Genomic DNA, 22,623 nt, shown 5'->3' on the forward strand with positions numbered 1-22,623 from the left:
TTAAAAATCTTAAGAAAGTTTTAAAACAAGTTTTACATGGTTTTAGTTTGTTTAAGTGTGTTTTTACAAGAATTTATGTGAAGAAGTTTTCACAAGAGGAAGAGATCATCCGTTTCGTGTTTGGGCTTCAATCTAAATCTCTCTCACTCTTGTCTTTAGAGAAGTTTTTCTAAACTTAATTTCTAGCTTATATTTATATTTGTTGTTGATTATCTTTTTCATTAAGCTAGATTTTATATTAAGTTTAGTTTTGATTATTGCTCATTGTTTACACACACACCCACTTGAGCTTAAGTATTTCATACATAACATATAGGGGTTTTGAGGTTGTAACATTGAGAGTGAGCTTAATTGTGTTCTCATCTTGTTTAGAGAACAAACACTTTGTATTTGTGCTTTCATTGTGAGATTACATTATAATACATAAGTACACCGAGAGGAGTGTGTGGTGAGAGACGGGGTCGGTTCTAAGAGGAGTGACATCGGTAGTAAAGCCTAGGGAGATATGATAAATCCGAGCACTTGAGGAAGGCAGCACGGGCAATGGCAGCACTTAAAGGGTATATTGTGTAGTTACAAGTGTGAGAGTTGTAAGAGTTTTCGGTAAGATAGAAAACCGATTGTGTGGAGTTGTAAACATTTTTGGTGAACGTTGAAAACTGATTGAGATAGTGGAGATTCTCCTCGAGAGTGAGGAGCAGAAACATAGGTCGAGGGTGATCGAACTCCGTGATCATGTATATTTGAGTTTGCCTTGACGTTTTTATTTGTGCTCATTGTTTATCACATTCAATATCGCCATTATCTCATGTTTATATCGCCCTTGTTTTAATTATATATCATTGTATATCTCATTGTATATCATATTGCTAGGATATATTATTAGTAAGTTTTAATTTGGCATTAATATCAGATTAGATTAGAAAATACCATATTCACCACCCCTCTAGGGTAATTTCAACATCAATCTTCAATCTAGCATGACATCGTTTTCTATCTTGTGAACTCGCTCCCGAATCCATCATCATGGCTTTGATACCACTTGTTGGGGGAATTTCAGTCTTTCCGCCTACAACTTGAAAGCTAACCAAAATTAACAAGATATAAAACAACCACAATCAAGGAAAAAAAGAACAAACACCGAGATTTACGTGGTTTGATCAACCAACTTCGATCTATGTCCATGGGGCAACAATACGAGAAATTCACTATGTATTAGGGAGAACTACAAGAAGAACCACTCAATTCTCGTTTCTCAATCTCTCAACCTCACATACATAATCAACTCTCATATTCTCTCCAAAGCCATCTCCTTACAAACTTTTGAATGGACAAAGATTGTGAAACCCTCTCCTAATGATGTAATCTTTTACATGGACAAAGACTACGAAACCCTCGTCTCTCACACAATATTCTTGAATCAGACTACACCCTTTGCTAATCCTAGATTACAAGAATATTAGCTCTCTCTCATCTGCTTGGTTTTTTCTCTAATAATAAAAGAATATATATAGGAAAACCAAAACCCTATCTCTAGCCTAACTTCCTAATTAGAATAGGATTCAAACTCCTAATCATAATGAAACCCAATCTCCTAATCGTGATAGATCTCTAACCCTATCTAATTCTCATGAAGTTATACAAAGAATCAAAGACACTATCCTAACAAAAAGTACTGAAAAAAGTTCATGAAACTTTCTTAAAAAGATTCTTAATTTCACTCAAAACAATTAAACTATTCTATAAAATATTTAGAAAATATTATCTTTTATTCCTCTATTTTATTTTTTATTGAGCTGAGATCAATCATTCTTCACCTTTATCTTTTTCCTGGGTAATTTTAGAGTAGTATCTTCGTCATCTATATCGACTGTGATATCAGGCTAAAGTTGTATTTTAATGCAGTTATCTTTTTGTGGCTCGTTAATATTTTATCTTCTCGTTTAACTTTATAAAAAAATTAAATGTATTTTTGATATTCAGCAAAAACATCTTGAAATACAGACTTTGATTTTTTCCTAATTTAATGAGAATAAATGTTGATTTCATATATACGAAATTCTTTGTGTTCCTATTGTTTAAATAAGATTAGGAGTTACCTCTTTTTTTTCTCTATAATGAATTCTTCTAATGTGCATCTAATAAAAGTTTATGTTATGTAAATAATGTTACCTTTACTCTATCCTGTCATTTTTCGTAAAGATCAAAACTAAATATCTTCATTTTTTCAATGCCATTTTGCCTTAGATCATAATATTAATATTCAATTTCTTTAATATTTGAAGAACAAAGTATGAAATTTATGAATATTTACTAATTTTTCTTGTATCTTCCATAAAGAATTCTTCTTTGATTAGGATAAACTTTTCAAATTATTCAATGAAACTCAGTCAGTACTTCTATGATAGATATGCCTTATATTAATATCAATTCAAGTGATTCAAGCTTGTTTTCTGAATTTTAGATTTATTTTCGTCACATTTCTATTTGTAATGGAAATAACTTAATTCTTTTGAAGAATATATTTAAACATTCTAATAGTTTCACCGTACATAATTTTTATTACATTCTTTTGGCCTATAGATATTATTAACATCAGATATTAATGTTTTTAAGTTATAACTAATTATTGCTAAGCTATTATATTATAGCATTTTATCATTTTTATGGATTTATATTTCTACCAATTAAAGTCACTTATGTATTTTTATTGCTCCAACCTATTAGTAAAACTATTTGCAGTTGTTTTGATTTATATAGTAACGATAATTTTTAAGCTATCATATATTTTTTAAATTTTTATTTCTTAACTGAATGTTTTTAATCAATTCTTATTGCTTTTACTTAGACAAATTTTAGATGCTAAGAAGATTAAGATTTCGGCCCTTTTGTCGTTTTGAACTTTGAGGGTATGATTTGTATTTTTAGAACTTCGAGAGTGTTTTTAAAAATTTTTACTTTTAAGTTTAGTAGTTATAACTTATATGTTTCATTTGTCGGTGGTAATTTTTTAATGTCTGGATGTTTCTTGCAACTTTAAAATTTTGAGAGTATTTTTTTTTTTGCAATTATTAAAACTTTGATTTATTTTTTGAAAAACTTAGATTTCAGCGGTCTGTCAATAGTTTCTACATTTGATGTGTACTATTTATAAATTTTAAAAATTTAGATTTTTTCTGATTTATAAATTTTAAAGGAGTTTTTTTGTAATTTTTGTAACTTTAGGTTGCGTTTAGCAAATTTTAATCTTTTAGGTGCTTGAGGGTAATGTCTTGAATTCATCTTTGTTGTTTTCAATTTTTAAAATTTTAGAATTGTAGGATGCTTTTTTATAATTTGTGTTTTTGAGGACGTTTCTATAATTTTTGAGATATTAAGGGTGCTAATTGCAAAATTTAAATTATTTGGAGGCTGCTGTTAATTTTTTTAATTTTTTATTTATTGTTTAAGTTTTGAAACGTCAGAAATTTTCTAGTGCATCATGATAATTCCTTGAATTCATTTATGTTATTTGCAAGTTTTGAAATTTTAGAATTTCATGGTGCTTGTTTGTAATTTAAACTTTTGAGGGTGTTTCTATAATTTTTAAGACATTGAATTGTTAACTACAACTTTTAATTAATATTATTTTTTAAAGTTGTTGAGCTATAGATAGTTCATGTGGTATTAAAATATGATATAATTATCAGTAAAATATATTAAGCTTTAAATGAAATATTTAAAAAGTGATTAATACTAGTATTGTCCATTGAAAAATTTCCCGAACTTGAAAAATGAAGTTTGAATCTCTTTGAAAATAACCATGTGAGAAAATCATTCAATCCGCCGATCAATGTGATTATATTAAATTAATTCAAGTCTACGTAATTTATGCTGCTTTTATATTAGTAGATAAAAAACATATATCATTTCCTCAAAAATTTTAATTAGAACACAAGTATCTGGCTAAAATCGAAAAATAAAGTTTGAATCTCTTTGAAAATAACCATGTGAGAAAATCATTCAATCCGCGGACCAATGTGATTATATTAAAGCAATAAAAGTTTTTTGTTGTCTCATATTATGTTTTCGTTCACTTTAATTAACAAAATCTTTACACTAATGTGACTTTTTTGGAAGAAATTGTGGGGTTTTCCCTTTTAATCTTTGTTTATTCTGTTTATATTCACAAGTTATTTCTATATCTATATATGATAATTGTTATTTATTTTGGCTGAAAAAGGAAAGTCGAGAAAAATGGAGTCCACCGTATTAAATCTTCACCGTTCCGTTACAAAAGTTGTGTATTGAAGCTTACTTTCATGGCACCATGTCGGTATATCAACCGACAGCGGAGATGGTCGCGGCAAATGCGGATCTAATACTTCGATGACGCGTGTCCATCTAGTACATTGCCGGTCAACAACTTTGAACCGTGGTCTAGGTGAACCGGATTTTAGTTGTAAGGCCCGTCCGGGATAAGTTGCAAACCGTCATTTAGGTATTTGATTAGGAAAAGAAAGAGAAAAAGAAAAAGAAAAGAAAAAAGAAAGATCATATTATTTTCATAGATTTTTTTTTACACACATGATTCTTTGGTAAAAATTGTATTTACTTGATTACTTCATACATGACAATGAAGTTAGATTTTGCCTTATCAAGTTAATTAGGTTTGAAATTTCTAGTAGCAATTAAGGTGTTTTTTCTTTGAGGGAAAAGATGGTTGACAGGCTGACAGCCCCATATTTCATTAGTAAGAGTTTAATGTAGAGTAAAAAAAAGGGTGGCACTAAAGGCACACCTTGGGGCACACCCCTCTCTAAGCTACAGTGAGATTTATTTAAAAATCTCAAGTGGGCCCCCTACACTGTAGCTGATAGAGGAAGGTGTGCCCTAAGGTGTGGCACAATGTGCGCCTCTTGTATTTTCCTAAAAAAATCATTTAGTTAGGTTATTGTTAATTATATCATACATTATTCTTTTAAAAAATGAATAATCTTCTCAACGTGACACTAGCTACTCCTATGCGAGTACACGCATGGGCGATATATATTAATGCTTGCTTTAACCGCTAAATCAAAGTTTCTGACCTACTATACACATGCTGCTAGGTGTTTTAACATATAACAAACTGTAAAAGAACATAATATTCAATCATTGACATAAGTAGCCATACTCTGTATTTTAAACTTAGCAAATTGTACTTATAACTTAGACATCAAGTCATTGTTTCACGTGAAATAACATGAATTGGTACAAACAAAAGTGGGGGCAATCATGTTGGGCTTTATCTCTGTTGAGAAAAACCAAACGCTATCAACGTACTAAACCCCATGCATTGACGTTGGATGCAAGCAAACAAATAACTCTAAATTCTAGCTTATTATAACACTTGATAGAAAGGAAACTTCAACCTTTATGATTGTAGGACATGTGGTTGGTGACTGCTTAGGTTCAAATGAGGCGTCACCCTCAAATATGGAGGTTGGTTGGTAGCTAACCATGTAAAATCTAGGACTAAAGATTTGGGAGCTTAGACTCAGGTTAGGTTTGCTTTCTCACTTGTAAGTCCAAAAAAACCTTTAGATCATATGACTTACGACCAAGAAAATCTAGAAAGGCGACTAAAGAGATTTTGATATTCTTCACTATTGAAAAATGATGGAAAGATCACTATTTTTAATTACAATTGCTAATTATTTACGGGGCATTATTGAAACGTTTAAATTTGAGCCCTTAATTTGCCCTGTGTATTGCGCATATATATTTCCACCTTTCATTCAAGATGATAAATTAGATATTGCCAATTAAACAATAAATGGCTATAATTAAAGATGTTGGTTTCCATACGGTTTTTTGATATGGAAGAGAAACCAGGTCCTTACTAAACATAAGGGAGCTAGTTGTTAGCCTTGTAGAGGAGAAAAATTAATTTTGCCTTCAATGAATAGTTCCGCATGGAGTAAATAGATGAATAGTAGAGGGTTTATAATGCTTCTACTCTCTATGGGTTTTGAGGATCCTTAAGAAGAGGGTGTTTTAGGCTTTGTATTGTTTGGCATTTGCATAAAACACTCGCGCGCCACACCTTGACGCACTGCACGTGTTTTTGTTTTTCAAACTTTTATTTTACATGTTTTTCTCATTTCTTTTGACTCGGTTGCGGGAATTATGAACGTGCGTAACGGCTGGAGAAGGTACGAGGAGTTACAGGAATTTGACGTACGTTACCGGTTTTTGTGCAACGGCTAAAGGGTTTCTCCATATAAATACCGTGCCTATATATACCCAACTCGAAAAACAAAGAAAAATTCTCAAAGTCTTCTCCTTCTCCGAAGCAATTCTCTCTCTCTTTCTTTCTAAAAATTTCTCAGCTATTGTTACCTTTATTTTTGGGCAACTTTTTTCATCTGAGCAGAACCTCTGCACTCTCGCCCGAGTTCAGAGGCCGGTCGATTCCAGGGGTTTTTACCGCTAGGTGAAAGAGGATCATCCGCGCCAAGGCGATAGGCAGGTGTTTAATTTTCTAGGGCAGTGTTTACACGACTGCTCCTGACTAGGCCAGATTTTCTTGTTTCTTTTATTTCAGAATTTTGCATGTTATAACCTTATTATTGTGATTTTTGTATAACACTAGCAGCTAGGTTATGATATCATATTGTGACATTTGTCTAATAAGGCATTTCCACGCAATTTCTTCTTGTTAGGTTAGCACATGCCATGTCAACAAATAGAAATGATTGCTTCTAAACAATTCAATTATATAAACGGTGTTTTAAATGGAAGAAAAATCTAATATTAAAGTACTATAAGATAATTAAACAATACAAACATCATGATATGTACTCAATAATAATTTGGAGAAGTTTGCATCCCTTATAAAGCTCAATCAATCGACATTCTCATTCAAAGTTAGACTACATATTGGCCTACGTTCAACCAATATTTGAATAAGAAGACAAAGTTTATTAATTTAATGACTTGGGTACGTATTTCCCAGAAGTTTTTCATTTCTCATTTCTATGATGGTTCGGTAGACTACTGTCAACAGAAAGTAATGAACCATTATATAGGAGAAATGGGTAAATTACACTGAGCCCCTAGAAATTTTTAGTGTTTTACAGTAAACCCCCAATAACTTCTAGACTCTCACTAAACCCTCAATAAATTTTTGAATTTCATAATATCCCCAATAAATTTTCACATTTTTCAGATAAATCCTTTGAATTAATACCAAAATCCAACATAAAAATGCATTTTGAAGGGTAATTTCATAAAAAATAAAAAACCAGTTAGCGTTCAGAAGCTCAACCTAGGCACAAACAAGAAGAGAACGAATGACAAAAGACGAGAGATTTCTATTTCTAAGGGTTGAAATTATAGAAAGCTCATAAAAGATGTTTTAATAGTTTAATGTGTGTAATGGTTCTTTAAAATCATGTAAGTTGCATATACCAGGTCAGAAGTAATTGTGTTAACTTGGGGGTTTCTGCAAAAGTTATTGAGAGTTTCGTGCGATTTTAAAAGTTATTGGTGGTTTACTGCAAAAAGATGAAAATTCTTGGTGATTTAGTGTAATTTACCAAAATAAACATTAGGGAAACACCCAAGTAAATAAAATGGTTCTATTAACTCCATCTCTTCTTTAGATAAGAAAAATGCTGTGAATTTGAAAGTATGTAATTTGATATAGGCAAGCAAAACAAGCTTTGGTGAACGTAAATTTGAAATGCAATCTTTTAACTTTCTTTGTCAATTAATGGTACAGGAGCAAAGGATAACAAACTCAAGCGGTATAAGGCTTACTGGCTAACCATCCATAGAATTTGTACTTCTTTATGATATTTGCAGTTTATTGTAGTTTCTTTTGTCTTAAAGTAATTTATCCTGCTCACGGAATTTTGACCCCATTCTTTTTGTTTGGTCTTTTAGGCTAATCATAAGTGTCTTATTATATGTTGGATATACAACTGATTAGTTGTACTGATCAAAATATCACCTGCACAGTGAAATCTTTTGATGGTAAACTAGATTGTGTTATATCCTCTATCTATGGTTTTAATCATCTGTGTGCAAGGAAAGTATTATGGTCTGAATTGAAGTCTATTCATCAAACTATTGGTAATACTCCTTGGCTATTATGTGGGGACTTTAATGCTATTATTAGCAATGAAGATAAAATTGGAGGAAGCATGCTCACTAATTCTGATATAGTGGATTTCAGAACTTTTATAAATGACTGTCAACTTGATCATTTGAAAACCATTGGGTGTTTTTATACATGGAGCAATAAGCAGGACCATAGTTCAAGGATCTGGAGCAGATTGGATAGAGTGCTGATTAATGATAATTGGATTCAATCCTATAATTCTAGTCAAGTTGAATTTCTTGTGCCAAAGATTTCAGATCACTCTCCTGGACTTATTACAGTTAGTGAAGAATGTTCTCAAGGCAAGAAACCTTTCAAAATTTTCCAGATGTGGACAATGCATGATTGTTTTCTCCCCACAGTTTCAAATGCTTGGCAACAAAGGATCAAAGTGTGTGCTATGTTCTCAGTTTGCTCAAAATTGAAAAATCTGAAAATTGCATTGAAGGATATTAATAGGAGATTCTTCTATAATATAAGTGAACAGGTTCATCATGCACAACAAGCTCTGGAAGATGTTCAAAAAGAGTTACAAGTTGATCCTATGTCTTCTGTTTTAATTGAGCAGGAAAAGAAATGCATTTCAAAATACAACACCTTGAAGGATTGTGAGTTATCTTTTTTCAAACAAAAAGCAAGAATTGATTGGAGTATCCAAGGTGATAGATGCACAGAATTTTTTCATTCAATGATTAAAGCTAACAGGCATCACAATAGAGTCATGCTTCTCTATAATTATTTGGGTCAAAGACTTACAGAGGGAGATGATATTGTAAATGAATTCATCACTCATTTCAAAAGTCTGATGGGGACTGCTGTGGATACAACTCCTCCTAAAATTAACATTATTCATTCAGGTCCTCGCTTGGATGATTCTCAAGCCAGGGAATTAGTTGCTCCAGTTACTAAAGAAGAAATCAAAAAAGTTATTTTTTCCATGTCAGATAATAAAGCTCCTAGACCAGATGGTTTCAATGTTGCATTTTTCAAGTCTTCTTGGAGTGTGGTTGGAGAGGAAGTTTTTTTTTTTTGATCAATGAATTAAATCTTTCATTCATCTTGAGAAAGTATAGTACATCAATAAACCAGGTTAAGACTTTACCTGGTAAACAAAAACAGGCATTACAACCTCTCTACAGTTTCCTTCATATATACAGGTATGTTATCATTCAAAATTTTAGAGTAAATGGAGAGTTTTATTACTTGAAGAAGCTCATCAATCCCCCTAGCTCTCTCTTGAAAAATCTTGGCATTTCTCTCTTGCCAAATGGTGTATACAGTAGCAGAGAGAGCCATTCTCTTCAGGTCCTTCTTAAACCCCTTACCTCTCAGATTGCAGGTGTACCAATGAATGAGTAAGTTCCAGTCACACGTTTTCCAAGTGAAACCAATCCAGTCCATCACTTTATTCCATACTTCAGCCGAGTATTGGCATTCAAAAAATAAGTGTCTGCAGTTTTCCAGCTGGTTAGAGCACAGGACACAGCAGTTGGTTTCTATCATTCTGAACCGACACAATCTTTCCTGAGTGAGGAGTCTAGAATGATTAACAAGCCAGAGGATGAATGAATGCTTAGGATAGTTTAATTTCCCTCATGTAGTATAAGCCCAATCAACTGAATTATTCGGCTGAGATATAGCATTGTAAATCAGATTCATCTGAATTTTACCATTTGCACAGCAGCCTTCCAAAGTGTTCATCAAGCTTGCAGAATTGCCAAATTTGGTAATCAGCATACTTCTAACTTTGAGAATTTGCTTCCACATCCAAGAATCCCCCTCCCTATTCTGAACTTGCTAAATGTTAGAACGTTGTAGATAGTGACCATGTATCCATTTGATCCATAGCAAGTCCTTCTTTTGGTGAATCATCCACAGGAGTTTGACAGCCGCAGCAAGATTCCATGTCTTAGCCGAAAAGAGATCCAAGCCTCCTTGTTTCTTCTCCAAACAAACTGTATGCCAGGAGATTAGATGGATTTTTTGGCCCCATAGGAAAGATGAACACAGCTTGTCAATTTTTTCAAGGACTTTTATCGGCAAGATATAGCTGCTAACCCATAGGAAAGATGAACACAGCTTGTCAATTTTTTCAAGGACTTTTATCGGCAAGATATAGCTGCTAACCCAAAATGTTTGAACCCCAGAGCTTGTCAATTTTTTCAAGGACTTTTATCGGCAAGATATAGCTGCTAACCCAAAATGTTTGAACCCCAGGAATAACTGATTTAATCAGTTGAATTCTCCCAGCACAAGATAACTTCCTATTTTGCTGCCAACTGAGAAACTGATCAGTAATTTTACTGATTAGGGGGGAGCATTCAAGATGAGATAATTTCCTTGTTGTTAATGGCAGACCCAAATATTTTATTGGCAAAGTCCCCTCCGAAAAGCCCAAGAACGTGCATATTTGAGCTCTTAAGTTATCATCAACTCCACCCAGATAGACTGAGAACTTGCCAATATTAGCTTCCAAGCCCGAGACCTGGCAAAATTCTTGCAGACATGCTTGCAGCTTTGTAATTGAACTTAAATCAGCCTTGCTAAACAACAACAAATCGTCAGCAAATATCAGATGGGTTAACTTCAGTCTAGAGCACTTTGGATGGAATTTAAACATATTTTCATCCTTAAGCATGGATAACCTCCTGGACAAGTACTCCATGCCTAGAACAAAAAGATAGGGAGATAATGGATCTCCCTGTCTCAGCCCCCTTGCTCCATTAAAATAGCCATGTAAAACACCATTTAGAGACAAAGAGAACTTTTGGGGTGGTGATACACTCCCAAATCCAGCCAACCATAATTTCAGGGAAGCCCATACCCTCTAGCATAGTTTTGATGAAGCCCCAGTTTATTGTATCAAAAGCATTTCTAAGATCCACATTAATAATAGCTCTCGGGGAAATATGCTTCCCTCCATAGTGTTTGATTAATTCATGGGCTAAAAGAAAATTACTTGAAATGAGTCTCCCCTTAACAAAGGCGCTTTGGGCATCATTAATCAAATAACCCATGATTTTTTGTATCCTGTTTGCAATGATCTTAGTGATGATTTTGTAAATAACGTTGCAGCAAGCTATAGGTCTGAAGTCTGAGGCTGAATTTGGACTGAGAATTTTTAGCACCAAAGTTATTAAGGTTGTATTTAAAGTGCCCAGGAGCTTACCTGACACAAAAAATTCCTCAATAGTCATAAACAAGTCTTCTTTGATCACATTCCAGACAGATTTAAAGAAAAAGGCACTAAATCCATCCGGGCCTGGAGCTTTGCCACCAGGCATTGTAAATACTGCATGTCTGATCTCTTCCCTAGTAACAGGCTTGCTCAATTCATTACTGTGGATAGGAGAGAGGATTGGCCCTTGTATGATAACCTCTGGATTAGGTGCTGTTGTGAGACCTGTAGATCCAAGCAGATTTTTGTAATACCCAACAAACTCTGAGATGATGCTTTGCTGATCAGAGATCCTGGTACCATTTTGAGAAATTAAAGACAACATCTTATTATGATGCCTCTTATTTTTCATAACAGAATGAAAGTGTTGCGTGCTCTTGTCCCCATGCAATCCCCAACTGATATTGGCTTTTTGTCTGTAGAAAGAGTTTTCACAATCCAATAAGTGTGTGTACTTCTTGATACATTTTTTTTCTTTTGAAATCAGAACTGAGTTAAACAAATCAGAACTAAGCTGAGATTGCACTGCATACAACTCAAATTTAGCTCTAGTAACTTGCTCACTGATGTTCATGAAGTGCCTCTTATTCAGATCTCTGAGAACAGGTTTGAGATTTTTGAGCTTGATATAGAACCTGTACATATTATAGCCCTGTACCTGTTGTTCCCAAACTGATCTGACAATTGACAGAAATTCAGGGTGCTTGGCCCACATAGCAAAGAATTTGAAAGGCCTCTTACCTTCAATTTGCTCATCACTAATTGTTATTAGACCTGGAGAGTGATCAGAACAAAGAGGCATTAAGTGGTTGGAGAGGAAGTTACTCAAGCTGTTCAGGAGTTTTTCAAAACTGGCAAACTGCTGGGTAAAGTTAACTCAACTACAATCTCTCTTATTCCAAAATTAAATGCCCTACTTTTCCTTCAGAGTTTAGGCTCATTTCTTGTTGTAATGTACTTTACAAATTCATATAAAAAATCCTAGCAAATAGGATTAAAACAGTTATGGGATCTATTGTCAATAATGCTCAGAGTTCATTTATTGAGGGTAGGCAAATTACCAACAATATTTTGCTTCCTCATGAGCTGATTAAGAATTACAGCAGAAAATCTATTTCCCCAAGAGTAATGCTTAGCATTGATATCAAAAAAGCATTTGATACTATCAGTTGGAGCTTTTTGAGGGATATGCTGCAGGGTCTAGGCTTCCCAAATTAACAAGATGGTGGACTAGATAATGACCTGTATTTCTTCTCCATCATACTCTATTTCACTCACTGGCTCTCTTCATGGATATTTTAGAGGGAAAAGAGGCCTTAGATAGGGGGATCCCCTATCTCCATATCCGTTTATTCTTGGTATGGAATACCTCTCAAAAAGTTTGGATTTATTAAAATATAATAGGCAATTCAATTTCCATCCTTTGTGCAGAAAACTCAAGATAACTCATATTATATTTGCTGATGATTTGCTATTGTTTAGCAAGGGTGATCTGACTTCAGTACAAAAACTTCAACAATGCTTATAGGAGTTTAGTTCTGCTACTGGCCTGTGTGCAAATCTAGATAAATGTCAGGTATTCTGTAGTAGGGTAAATGAAGTTACAAAAGTTTCTATAAATGAATACTTGGGTTATGTTGAGGGTATCTTGCCGATCAGATATTTGGGGATGCCACTTGTTTGCAAAAGACTCTCATACTTAGACTGCAATCCTCTTCTCAGTAAAATCAGTAACCAATTTCAAACATGGACCAAAGCAAAAAATCTCTCTTATGCATGGAAAATACAGGTCATTAAAAGTGTTATCTTAGGTGTTCAGATATATTGGACATCTTGCTATATACTACTTGTTGGTGTGCTACAGAAAATAGATGATATATGCAGAAACTTCCTCTGGGGTAGAACAGATCATATTCATAAGCCTTCTTTAGCAGCTTGGGAAAAGATTTGTTGTGGTAAAAAATTTGGTGGTTTAGGCATTTTCTCAGCTTGACTATAGAACTTTGCTTCAGCTTTAAAGAACATCTGGGATATTCATATGAACAATGAACTTCTTTGGATAAAGTGGATACATGGCAAATACTTGAAGAACAGAGACATATGGCATGTTATTTCTAAATCTGGGGATTCCTAACTTTGGAGACAATTGATAAAAAACCAGAGATTGAGCATTGGTTTTAGTTGGTGGAATCGACAACTTGAAATAAATTATTGGTTCTTGCTACAAAAACTCAAAAGTTAAAATTTCAGCTCTGTATCAAGCTTTTGTTCCCCCCACTCCTCCAGTTCCGTGGTATAATACAGTTTGGGAGAGGATGAACTATCTCAAGCACTCGACCATTTGTTGGCTTGCTGTTCAGAATAGAATATCTGGAATAGGATTATGAGTTGGCTAAATTTTAGATGGAGATCATGTAGTTGGAGCTATCTTTTGAATTGGTTCAACTACTGTCTAAGAGGCAAGGGATTTAAGAATGGAATCAAAAGGATGGCTTTCTCGGCAGCTTTATACAAAATATGGTGTGAGAGAAATTCCAGAATTTTCTTACAGAAAGCTAAGAGAATTGAGCAGCTGGTAAATGAGATCAAGGTGGACATTTTGATCTTAGTTCTCAATGGTTCTATAAAACCTGAAGGTAGAGAATGAATTAACTCTTTGTAGACATTTAATTTTGTTTGTGGGTTATTATCCCTAGTTTAAGTAATTGTTGTAGGTTTCTCAATTTGTGAGTAGCAGGATGTATAGAACTTTCAAATTTGGTTTGAATGAATAAAATTTTCATTGACCAAAAAAAAAGTGTCTTATAATAATTTATGAGGTTGAAATCAACTCTTGTAAATATTGCACACATTCTTCCTTTCTCACTATAAAACAACATAACCACACTTTGAATAAAAGACCCAAGATATATAGTTATGATTGAAGACATAGTCAAGATGGTCATTGTGTAGTCTCATCGGAAAAATCCGAATCCAATATATTAATTTGTGTATAATTTGCATGACTTGATTAATCCCTCAAATAGTCAAATATATTCTTGAGTGGCCAGTACTCAGAGATAACTACACTCAGAAGGTCGTGCCAATAAAACGTAGTCAACATTTTTGTACAATACGTTTAAGTAACATGCATTAATTCTCATTGCAAGCCTTGAACCAATCGAGGTCGAATAGATGAGATGAAGTGATTCCGAATAGTCAAAATTGATCAACGTACCCCTCCCTTTTTTCTATCAGGGAAATTAAACAATTAATTTTGCATCTATTTCCATAGTATCATTAATTTATTAATTTAACTCTTCTGTCAATTATGCACGATTCTATTATTATGTAGTCGTGTAAAATTAAGTTTGGATAGAATTAATTGTTGGGCGCAGAGTCACGCCCACCGCCGCGGAAGCGATATCACCTGAGAGAAAGCCCTGGCTTTTGTTATCACAAAAGCACAAGTCAACCTCTATATTCTTGTTTCTCAAAGGAAACGAGAATAGATAATGAAATTCTTATTTCTCAAAGGAAACAAGAATTGAAAGTGATATATTTCATCAAAGTGAAATATACACTCTTCCTCTCATCAGCTCTAAGACCGAATTTTGAGGGATCCTACAAGCAATAGCCAACAACCCAGAAAAACAGTAAATACACGAGATTTACGTGGTTCGGCAAACTTGCCTACGTCCACGGGAGGGGTGAGGGGAGATTCCACTATGAGAAGAACACCGACGACTTGTACAATCCACAAGCTCGTCTCAAAGAAAAAGATCTAATTTTTACCCAAAAGAAATTAACCTCTCTTTTGTAAATCTCTCTTTTTCTCTCCTCAATAAACTCTCAACTTTTCTCTCAAAAACAACCGCAAAATAAACCTTCTGCACTTTTTTTTCTCCGCAGTCTTTTTTCTCCTTGACTGCAGCCGGCTTTAAAAGAAAAAAAAAACCTCACACGTTTATCCCCTGCAGCAAACCCTAGAAGAGGAGATCGGATATATATATGAGATTTGCGGTTAAAAGCCTAACGAATAAATGGGCCTCAACTTTTACCCGCTGGACTTAGGCATTGGCCAAAGCACCACCTCACGCACGGAAACTTGTGGCCCCCCTCACGTGAAAAACTTCCGCTCACAATTCTCCACCTCGTACATCATTTGATAAACCTCAAATTATGGACGAACACCAGAAGAACACCGCGAACTTCACCAGAGAAATCTGAAATACCAAACCAGGCCAAACCAGCTGCGCCACTTTACCGTGGCTGCCTACGTACCCTCCACCGGGATCAAGCTAACTGTAGTTCAGGATTTGTTCTCCATCATAGTCTCCACCTCACCCATCACCGCCGAGGCCATGCCTCTTGGGCAGTAACACGGGTTGATTGAAGGCAAGCCAAGCAATGCTTAACTTGACTACCTGTGACGCACCTTGGTTAAATGTTGCGGGATTCTCATTGTGTGCACGCTTCATGCGAGAATTACTTCCTCTTGACATCCCGCAAAATGATACCTGACACCGATATCTTGGTACGAGCATGATGACTTGATCTTCGCCAAATGAATCGCATTTGACTATCACACCACTCAGTTCAAGTTCCTCCTGCTCAATCCCCAAATCGATCTAGAAGACCCCACAACACAAGCTTCCTTCACTCCCTTCTGCCATGGCCATGTATCGGCCTCTTAGTAGAAAGTGCCACTGTGCCTGAACATCGATCGCCAACTACTGGACTCCATGTTCCTGAATACATAAGCAGTAGTATGATCGTCGTCTATCTAAGATACCGCATAATCAGAGTCACAAAACCCATCAATCGAATGTATCTCCATCCAAAACACAGCACCGTATCTGCGGTACCTTTCAAGTACCTCAGGGACCATTTAACGCTTCCAGTGCGCTTCCCGCGATTCGCCTGAACTGCTGACCCATCACGTTAACTGCCGGTGTGAAATATTGGGCGTGTACACACCATGCGTACATCAAACTGGCCACTGGCATAGGCATAAGGAACACGCTCCATTGTGCCTTTATCTTCCGCTGTAGTGGGAGAATTGGTTTACCTGAAGCTGAAGTTGTGGAGCCAAGTGGAGTCCGCACGACTTAGACTTTGCATCCCGAACCTCGCCGATCACCCGAGCTGCTATATTAAGCCTTCTGACTCAGAACAATGCGCCGATTCGACCGCCTCTCTTCTAATCTCCATACCCAGTATTTTACTAGCCAGCGGCCCAGTCCTTCAGTCTCGAACTCTTTACTTAGTTGATGATTTCAGCCTATGCTATCTCCACCCCGTCTTAGATAGCAACTAAGCATGTCATCCACCTACAGAAGAGATAGATATAATACCTCCACGAAGCTTCCGAATGTTAACACAAGCAATGCGTAATCACTCGGGAAAATCCATGCTTCAGCATGAGATCAAATCGCTTGTAACCATGCCGAGGAGATTTGCTTTAGTCCATAGAGTGACTTCCTCAAGCGACATACTATGCTCCTCATCCTCAACCTTGTAGCCTCAGGTTGATGCATGTAGATCTCTTCATCCAAGTTCTCCGTGCAAGAAGGCCGTTTTTAACATCGAGGTTGTTCCAGCTCAAGATTACCATGAGCAACAATAACTTCACTAGCACCCGAAATAGAAGTGTGTTTCACCACCGGAGAAAATATCCTCATTAATAACCACACCCTCATCTTTGTGCAAACGCCTTTTAGCCACTAGCCTCGCCTTATACCTTGTGCCACCGACCTCTGAAGGATCTTCCTTTCCTTATACACCCACTTACAACCAATAGCTTTTCTCCCTACGCGCAATGCGGACCAACCTCCGCATGTTTGGTTCTTCCGAAGAGATTCCATCTCCTCCTCCATCGCAGCATACAACTCTCCTATCTTTATCCCGAATAGCTCCTTGAAGGAGACCGGCTCATCTTTCCTCCACCGAGAGTGCGTATCAACCCAAATTAACATTGCCCATAGTGCTTCAGCGGGTTGATCAGCCCCCAGCTTCGTACCTGCTTGTATACTCGCTTTTGGCTTGTGGAAGCCAAAGTAATCCTCGACTGCCTGTTGTTTGTGCCTGTATATTCTCCTGCTGAACTCTCCATGCTCTCAGCTCATTCATTCCTACCTGATTTTCCCACTTGAACATGACTAGAACCGTGTTGGTCCTTAGGTTCTATCTCAATAACCTGTGGACTGTTGAAGTCGCCAACAGTCTCATCACCATCACCTTAGGCCGCCCTAGCAATCATGGATTTTTCATTAAAGCAAAGGCTAAACATCCCCTGCTGATCACGAAACTTTGAATCTTCTGCTACACCAAAGCGGTAGCCTTTTACGCCCTTTGCAGTACCCAAGAATATGCCTTCTTAGCCCTCGCGCGTCAAAGTTTCCTCGTTGACGGTGATAATAGGCGTACAGTCCGAAAATTCTGAGCCTGCTCATAATCTGCATGTTCCCTGACACACCCTATAGAGGTGTATTCACCATCTAGTGTCGAATGTGGAGACGGTATATAAATGCTGTAGGCCACCCTGCTTCTGCCCCCCATTCGTGTGCCAGATCCAGCAAATAAGATCGCATACTCATTGCCTTCATCCCGCCGCAATGTTCGCGTTTCAGTCTCTACCGCGACCCGTTCTGGGCTGTGGTGTTTGACCTGACTGTCCAGTGTCGACAATGCCCTCCTTGGATCACGAACTTCTTGAAAGCACATCTGTATACTCGTCTACCGTCTGTCAGATCCCCTCAGTGTCTTCAATTCTTGCCGCGTCTGCTTCTCCAACATTGCTTTCACTTCTTGATTCTCGAATACCTCATTTTAATGCTTAGAAAATAATCAAGGCATAACCTAGAATATATCGTCTAGGAACGAACGAACAAATACCTGGAACCACCCTTGGAAGTGTGCTGAGGCGGACCGCCAAACCAATCCGTGTGGCACATAATTAGTATACCATCTGCTCTTGTGAGTGCGTTTTAAGAAATTGACCGTGTGCGGCGGTTTCCATACACACAATCCTCACAAAAAATCCATGCAAGGTTCTTCAGATTCTTCAGCAAACCCTCCTACCAAGCAGAACCGACCCTTCTCTGACATGTGCCCAAGCGCCTATGGCCATAACCGCGTGTGCTCACATGGGTCTCGCACGCACTCCTTCCATCAGGTTTCCAACCGCTGCATCTCCTGTCACCCGTCCGTAGCCCGAGGAAGTATATAGATTACGTGACGAACCGCCTTCATCACTGTTAGGGAACCTCGAACAACCTTCGTTTACTCCTTCTCTGTACATCTTGCAGCCCGGAGTCTAAGCACCCACTGAGATAAGCATTCTTCCGCGAAGTCGGAAGTGGCGCACGTCCGTTTTAGGGTCTGACCACTCCAGTCATGCATCTTTTGATTTTATATATCACCGAGCCCACCGTTTAACAAGCATGGTTATTCCCCAGCAATACAGTTCGCACCATCAATGCTTCCTATAGGTAGTAAACAGCTTCCTATTTGGCACATGTGGTAAAGAGCCAAACGCTGAATCAAAGTATCCAACTTACCGAGCGTATCTTCGCCACCCGTAACACATAGCATTCTTTATCGCTCCCTCTCCAGTGCTAACTCGCCTTTCTTGCCTTCTATTCTCTCGGTCTTGGTTGTTGTTCTTTTTGCCCACCTACTCTCTTTGTTAGGACAGTCAAACCTTGAAATGCCCAACTTACCGGCATTTGAAGCACGGCCTTTGCCCGCCAAGAGGTCTCGCATTATAGACTCTAGCTTTTCCTCCTTGCTTTTCCTCGTCATTGCTCCTTCCTCTAGCAAACAAATCCCTGCGTTGTTCTTTTTAACCACCAGTAGTCATGTCACGGTTGCAATCTTTCGAAAGGTCATCCCCTAGAAGCGCCGTTCGTTAGTCTCATCCATCGTCCAAAATTGTCTCCCAACAAGCATCAATGTTTGCACCCAGGTTCTTCATAAGATTCGGCAGAATAGAAGTAATAGAAGAGGCTGATCTCATCTCTACAGTCACATCTGATGTTCACTCAGATCCGATATAATCCTATCGAACGTTGTGATATATTCCCGCGATTGATGAGCCCTCCTCCATCTTGCAAGTATACAATCTTGGATTTTCAAATAGATCCGGTTTGCTTAGACTCTTCGTCATGAAAGTGCTTCTAACTTCAACCACACGCCCGCAGCCGTTTCCTCTCCATCCTACCAAGAAAGCTACATCCTTTCAAGGCAAGGATAATCGACGCCCGTTCTCCAGATCAGCTCCTCCGCCAATCCTCATCAGACATATCCTTGTGCGCTCTTCTCTTTTCCGCCAAAGCTTTGTGCGGCAATTTTGCGAAATCAACGTGTTCTTCATCTGGCATCCTCAATAGAAAAATCATTCTTCCCATTGAATTTTCAATCTCGTATTTTCCAACTTTAAACTGTTTTACTTGTTGACGCCATCCTCCGCTTGTATTAGTAAAACCGCTTCTTCTCAGAAAAATTACCGAGCACCACCTCAAATCAGAAGCTACACCACTCCCAAATCTGAAATAACAGCTCTGATACCAAATTGTTGGCCCAGAGTCACGCCACCGCGCGGAAGGCGATATCACCTGAGAGAAAGCCCTGGTTTTGTTATCAAAAGAGCACGTCAACCTCTATAATTCTTGTTTCTCAAGGGAACCGAGAATAGATAATGAAATTCTTATTTCTCAAGGAAACAAGAATTGAAAGTGATATATTCATCAAAAGTGAAATATACACTCTTCCTCTCATCAGCTCTAAGACGCGAAATTTTGAGGGATCCTAACAAGCAATAGCCAACAAGCCAGAAAAACAGTAAATACACGAGATTTACGTGTTCGGCAAACTTGCCTACGTCCACGGGAGGGGTGAGGGAGATTCCATCTGATGGAAGAACACCGACGACTTGTACAATCCCAAGCTCGTCTCAAAGAAAAAGATCTAATTTTTACCCAAAAGAAATTAACCTCTCTTTTGTAAAATCTCTCTTTTTCTCTCCTCAATAAACTCTCACTTTCTCTCAAAAACACCGCAAAATAAACCTTCTGCATCTTTTTTTTCTGCAGCGCAGTCTTTTTTCTCCTTGACTGCAGCCGGCTTTAAAAGAAAAAAAGAAACCTCACACGTTTATCCCCTGCAGCAAACCCTAGAAGAGGAGATCGGATATATATATATGAGATTTGCGGTTAAAAGCCTAACGAATAAATGGGCCTCAACTTTTACCCGCTGGACTTATATATATATGAGATTTGCGGTTAAAAGCCTAACGAATAAATGGGCCTCAACTTTTACCCGCTGGACTTAGGCATTGGCCAAAGCACCACCTCACGCACGGAAACTTGTGGCCCCCCTCACGTGAAAAACTTCCGCTCCTCACATTAATCATGAAGGATGAGATTAAATGCTGGCAATATAAGAATTAATTAAAGCATACATCTTGAACTAGTTACGTAATCTTGACCTTCCTCAAACATTTAACGTAGAGTAGAATGCAGTACCCTTGGCATGCGTGTGTTAAGACCTAATTTGATTTGCTATCTTAATCCTCGCTCTTTTAATTACTTATTATTAAAAATATTGCACGTCTTAATTAATTAACGTGCTCTCAATAGAAAGTGTGACCGTTAAGGCTAAGGAATTGGCGTCTTGGGATTCTATTTTATACTCATGTTTTTCTCTCTTCGTTCTTTCATTCCATTCCATTTGTATTTTATGTACTAATGAATTGAAATCTGTTTTGTTTTATATGAATTTGATGAAGGAATAGAAGTTTGGGGATTTGAAAGAAGAAGAGGGATGTTGCTTAACGTATCAGTGCTTTGTTCCCTGCATGGGATACTGCAACTGCACATGCATTGGCATTTTATAAGTATTTGATCTTCTTAATTAGTATTGTCATTAACTCAAGCATCATATGTCGATATAACCTTAGGTTTTAGAGAATTATATTCTGTAACTTTTCTTTTACATAGATAGTTTTTCTTATATAAGTTTATACAAATTTGACTAATTTGTGTGCCTGTCCTCTGCGAACAACAATCTCATATTTCTATGTTTCTCTTGAATTTGTTGTAGCACAAAAGTATTGGTTATCTAATTGCTTCAATATATTTCTCTATTTTATGTGTGTACGTCAAGATTAATCAAGTTGTCTACTAGATATGTTTTCAATCAGGGACAGAAAGAGCCAAAATGGGTAACGTGAGGATACTGTTGTTTAGTTATCAATCATGAAATTTCCTCAAGATAAAAGTAATGAATTAATCCTGAAAAAAGGTATATTTATTATTTGGTTTTGAGAAAAGTATAAAAGACTAAGTAAATTAAATTCGCTCTGCGGTATACTCCTAATACATCTAGTGTTCTCTTGAATGAGTTCAATGCAAGCAGTAAGTACGAATATATATGTTTTAGCTTTTTATACTTCACTTTCTATATAGAAACGAAAATTTTCTATTTTTTGATTGTCCCATGTAGTTGATGGCAGCTTACGTTCAATTAAAGAGGTTTGCCTAAAAATTTTAAGGTTAGTGGGTAGCTAACCATTTCAATTTAGGACAGGCCGGCAAATGTTAGGTGTTGTTTCTCACTGACAAGTCAATAGAACTTTAGATCAGCCATGATTAATTGACCAAGCAAATTAAAGGGTGACTAAAAGGAGGAAAATGAAACCATACAGTTTGGCTGCTACTAGCATCTGGTATAATATGTCCAAGGCATCTCAAAGCAATTTTCCTTGTTAGGTTTGCACACACATCGCAATAAATAAATAAAAAAAGTCCCAAAAAATCCAGCATTCATGACTTTTACTATGTAGTCTTCAAGAAGTCATGTTCTAGAACAGTACAATTAAACAATTAAAAAAAGTTTGTATGCAAAATATGTATTTCAAAATAAATCAAGGAAAAAACTTGGCCACTTCCTTATAAGGATTATACAAATTAGATCAATCAATTAATTTTCTCATTTAATGTTAGAATATTGGCCAAACATGCTTTCAGTGTTTGAATAAACAAGACCAAGTATATTTATTTTGAGGATAAAGGGTGAATTAAAGATAACCCCCCACGTTTCATTAATAATTGTATATAAGACTTTAATGAAATAAAGACCAACTACATCGTCGGAGTTTAATAAGACTAAATATATATTACTTAGTTGATTGTCGCATCTGCTTTGATTTTTAAGAATATGCTCGAAATGAAGTGGCCATATTCCATCTTTTCTTCAGAACGAGAGATTTGAATTTAAAAAAAGTTTCCATAATGGGACACGAAACAAGCTTTTGGTGAAAATAAAAATGTAACAT

At 36.6% G+C, this 22,623-nt stretch overlaps 1 protein-coding gene across 1 annotated transcript; it reads left to right on the forward strand.

Moving 5' to 3' along the window:
- On the forward strand, positions 7,935-9,161 carry LOC109830973. The gene has a single exon (XM_020398323.1). The coding sequence runs from the start codon at positions 7,935-7,937 to the stop codon at positions 9,159-9,161; it is 1,227 nt and encodes a 408-aa protein (XP_020253912.1).

Source organism: Asparagus officinalis, chromosome 2 (genome assembly GCF_001876935.1).
Source record: "Asparagus officinalis chromosome 2, Aspof.V1, whole genome shotgun sequence".
In the NCBI taxonomy this organism is placed as follows: Eukaryota; Viridiplantae; Streptophyta; class Magnoliopsida; order Asparagales; family Asparagaceae; genus Asparagus; species Asparagus officinalis.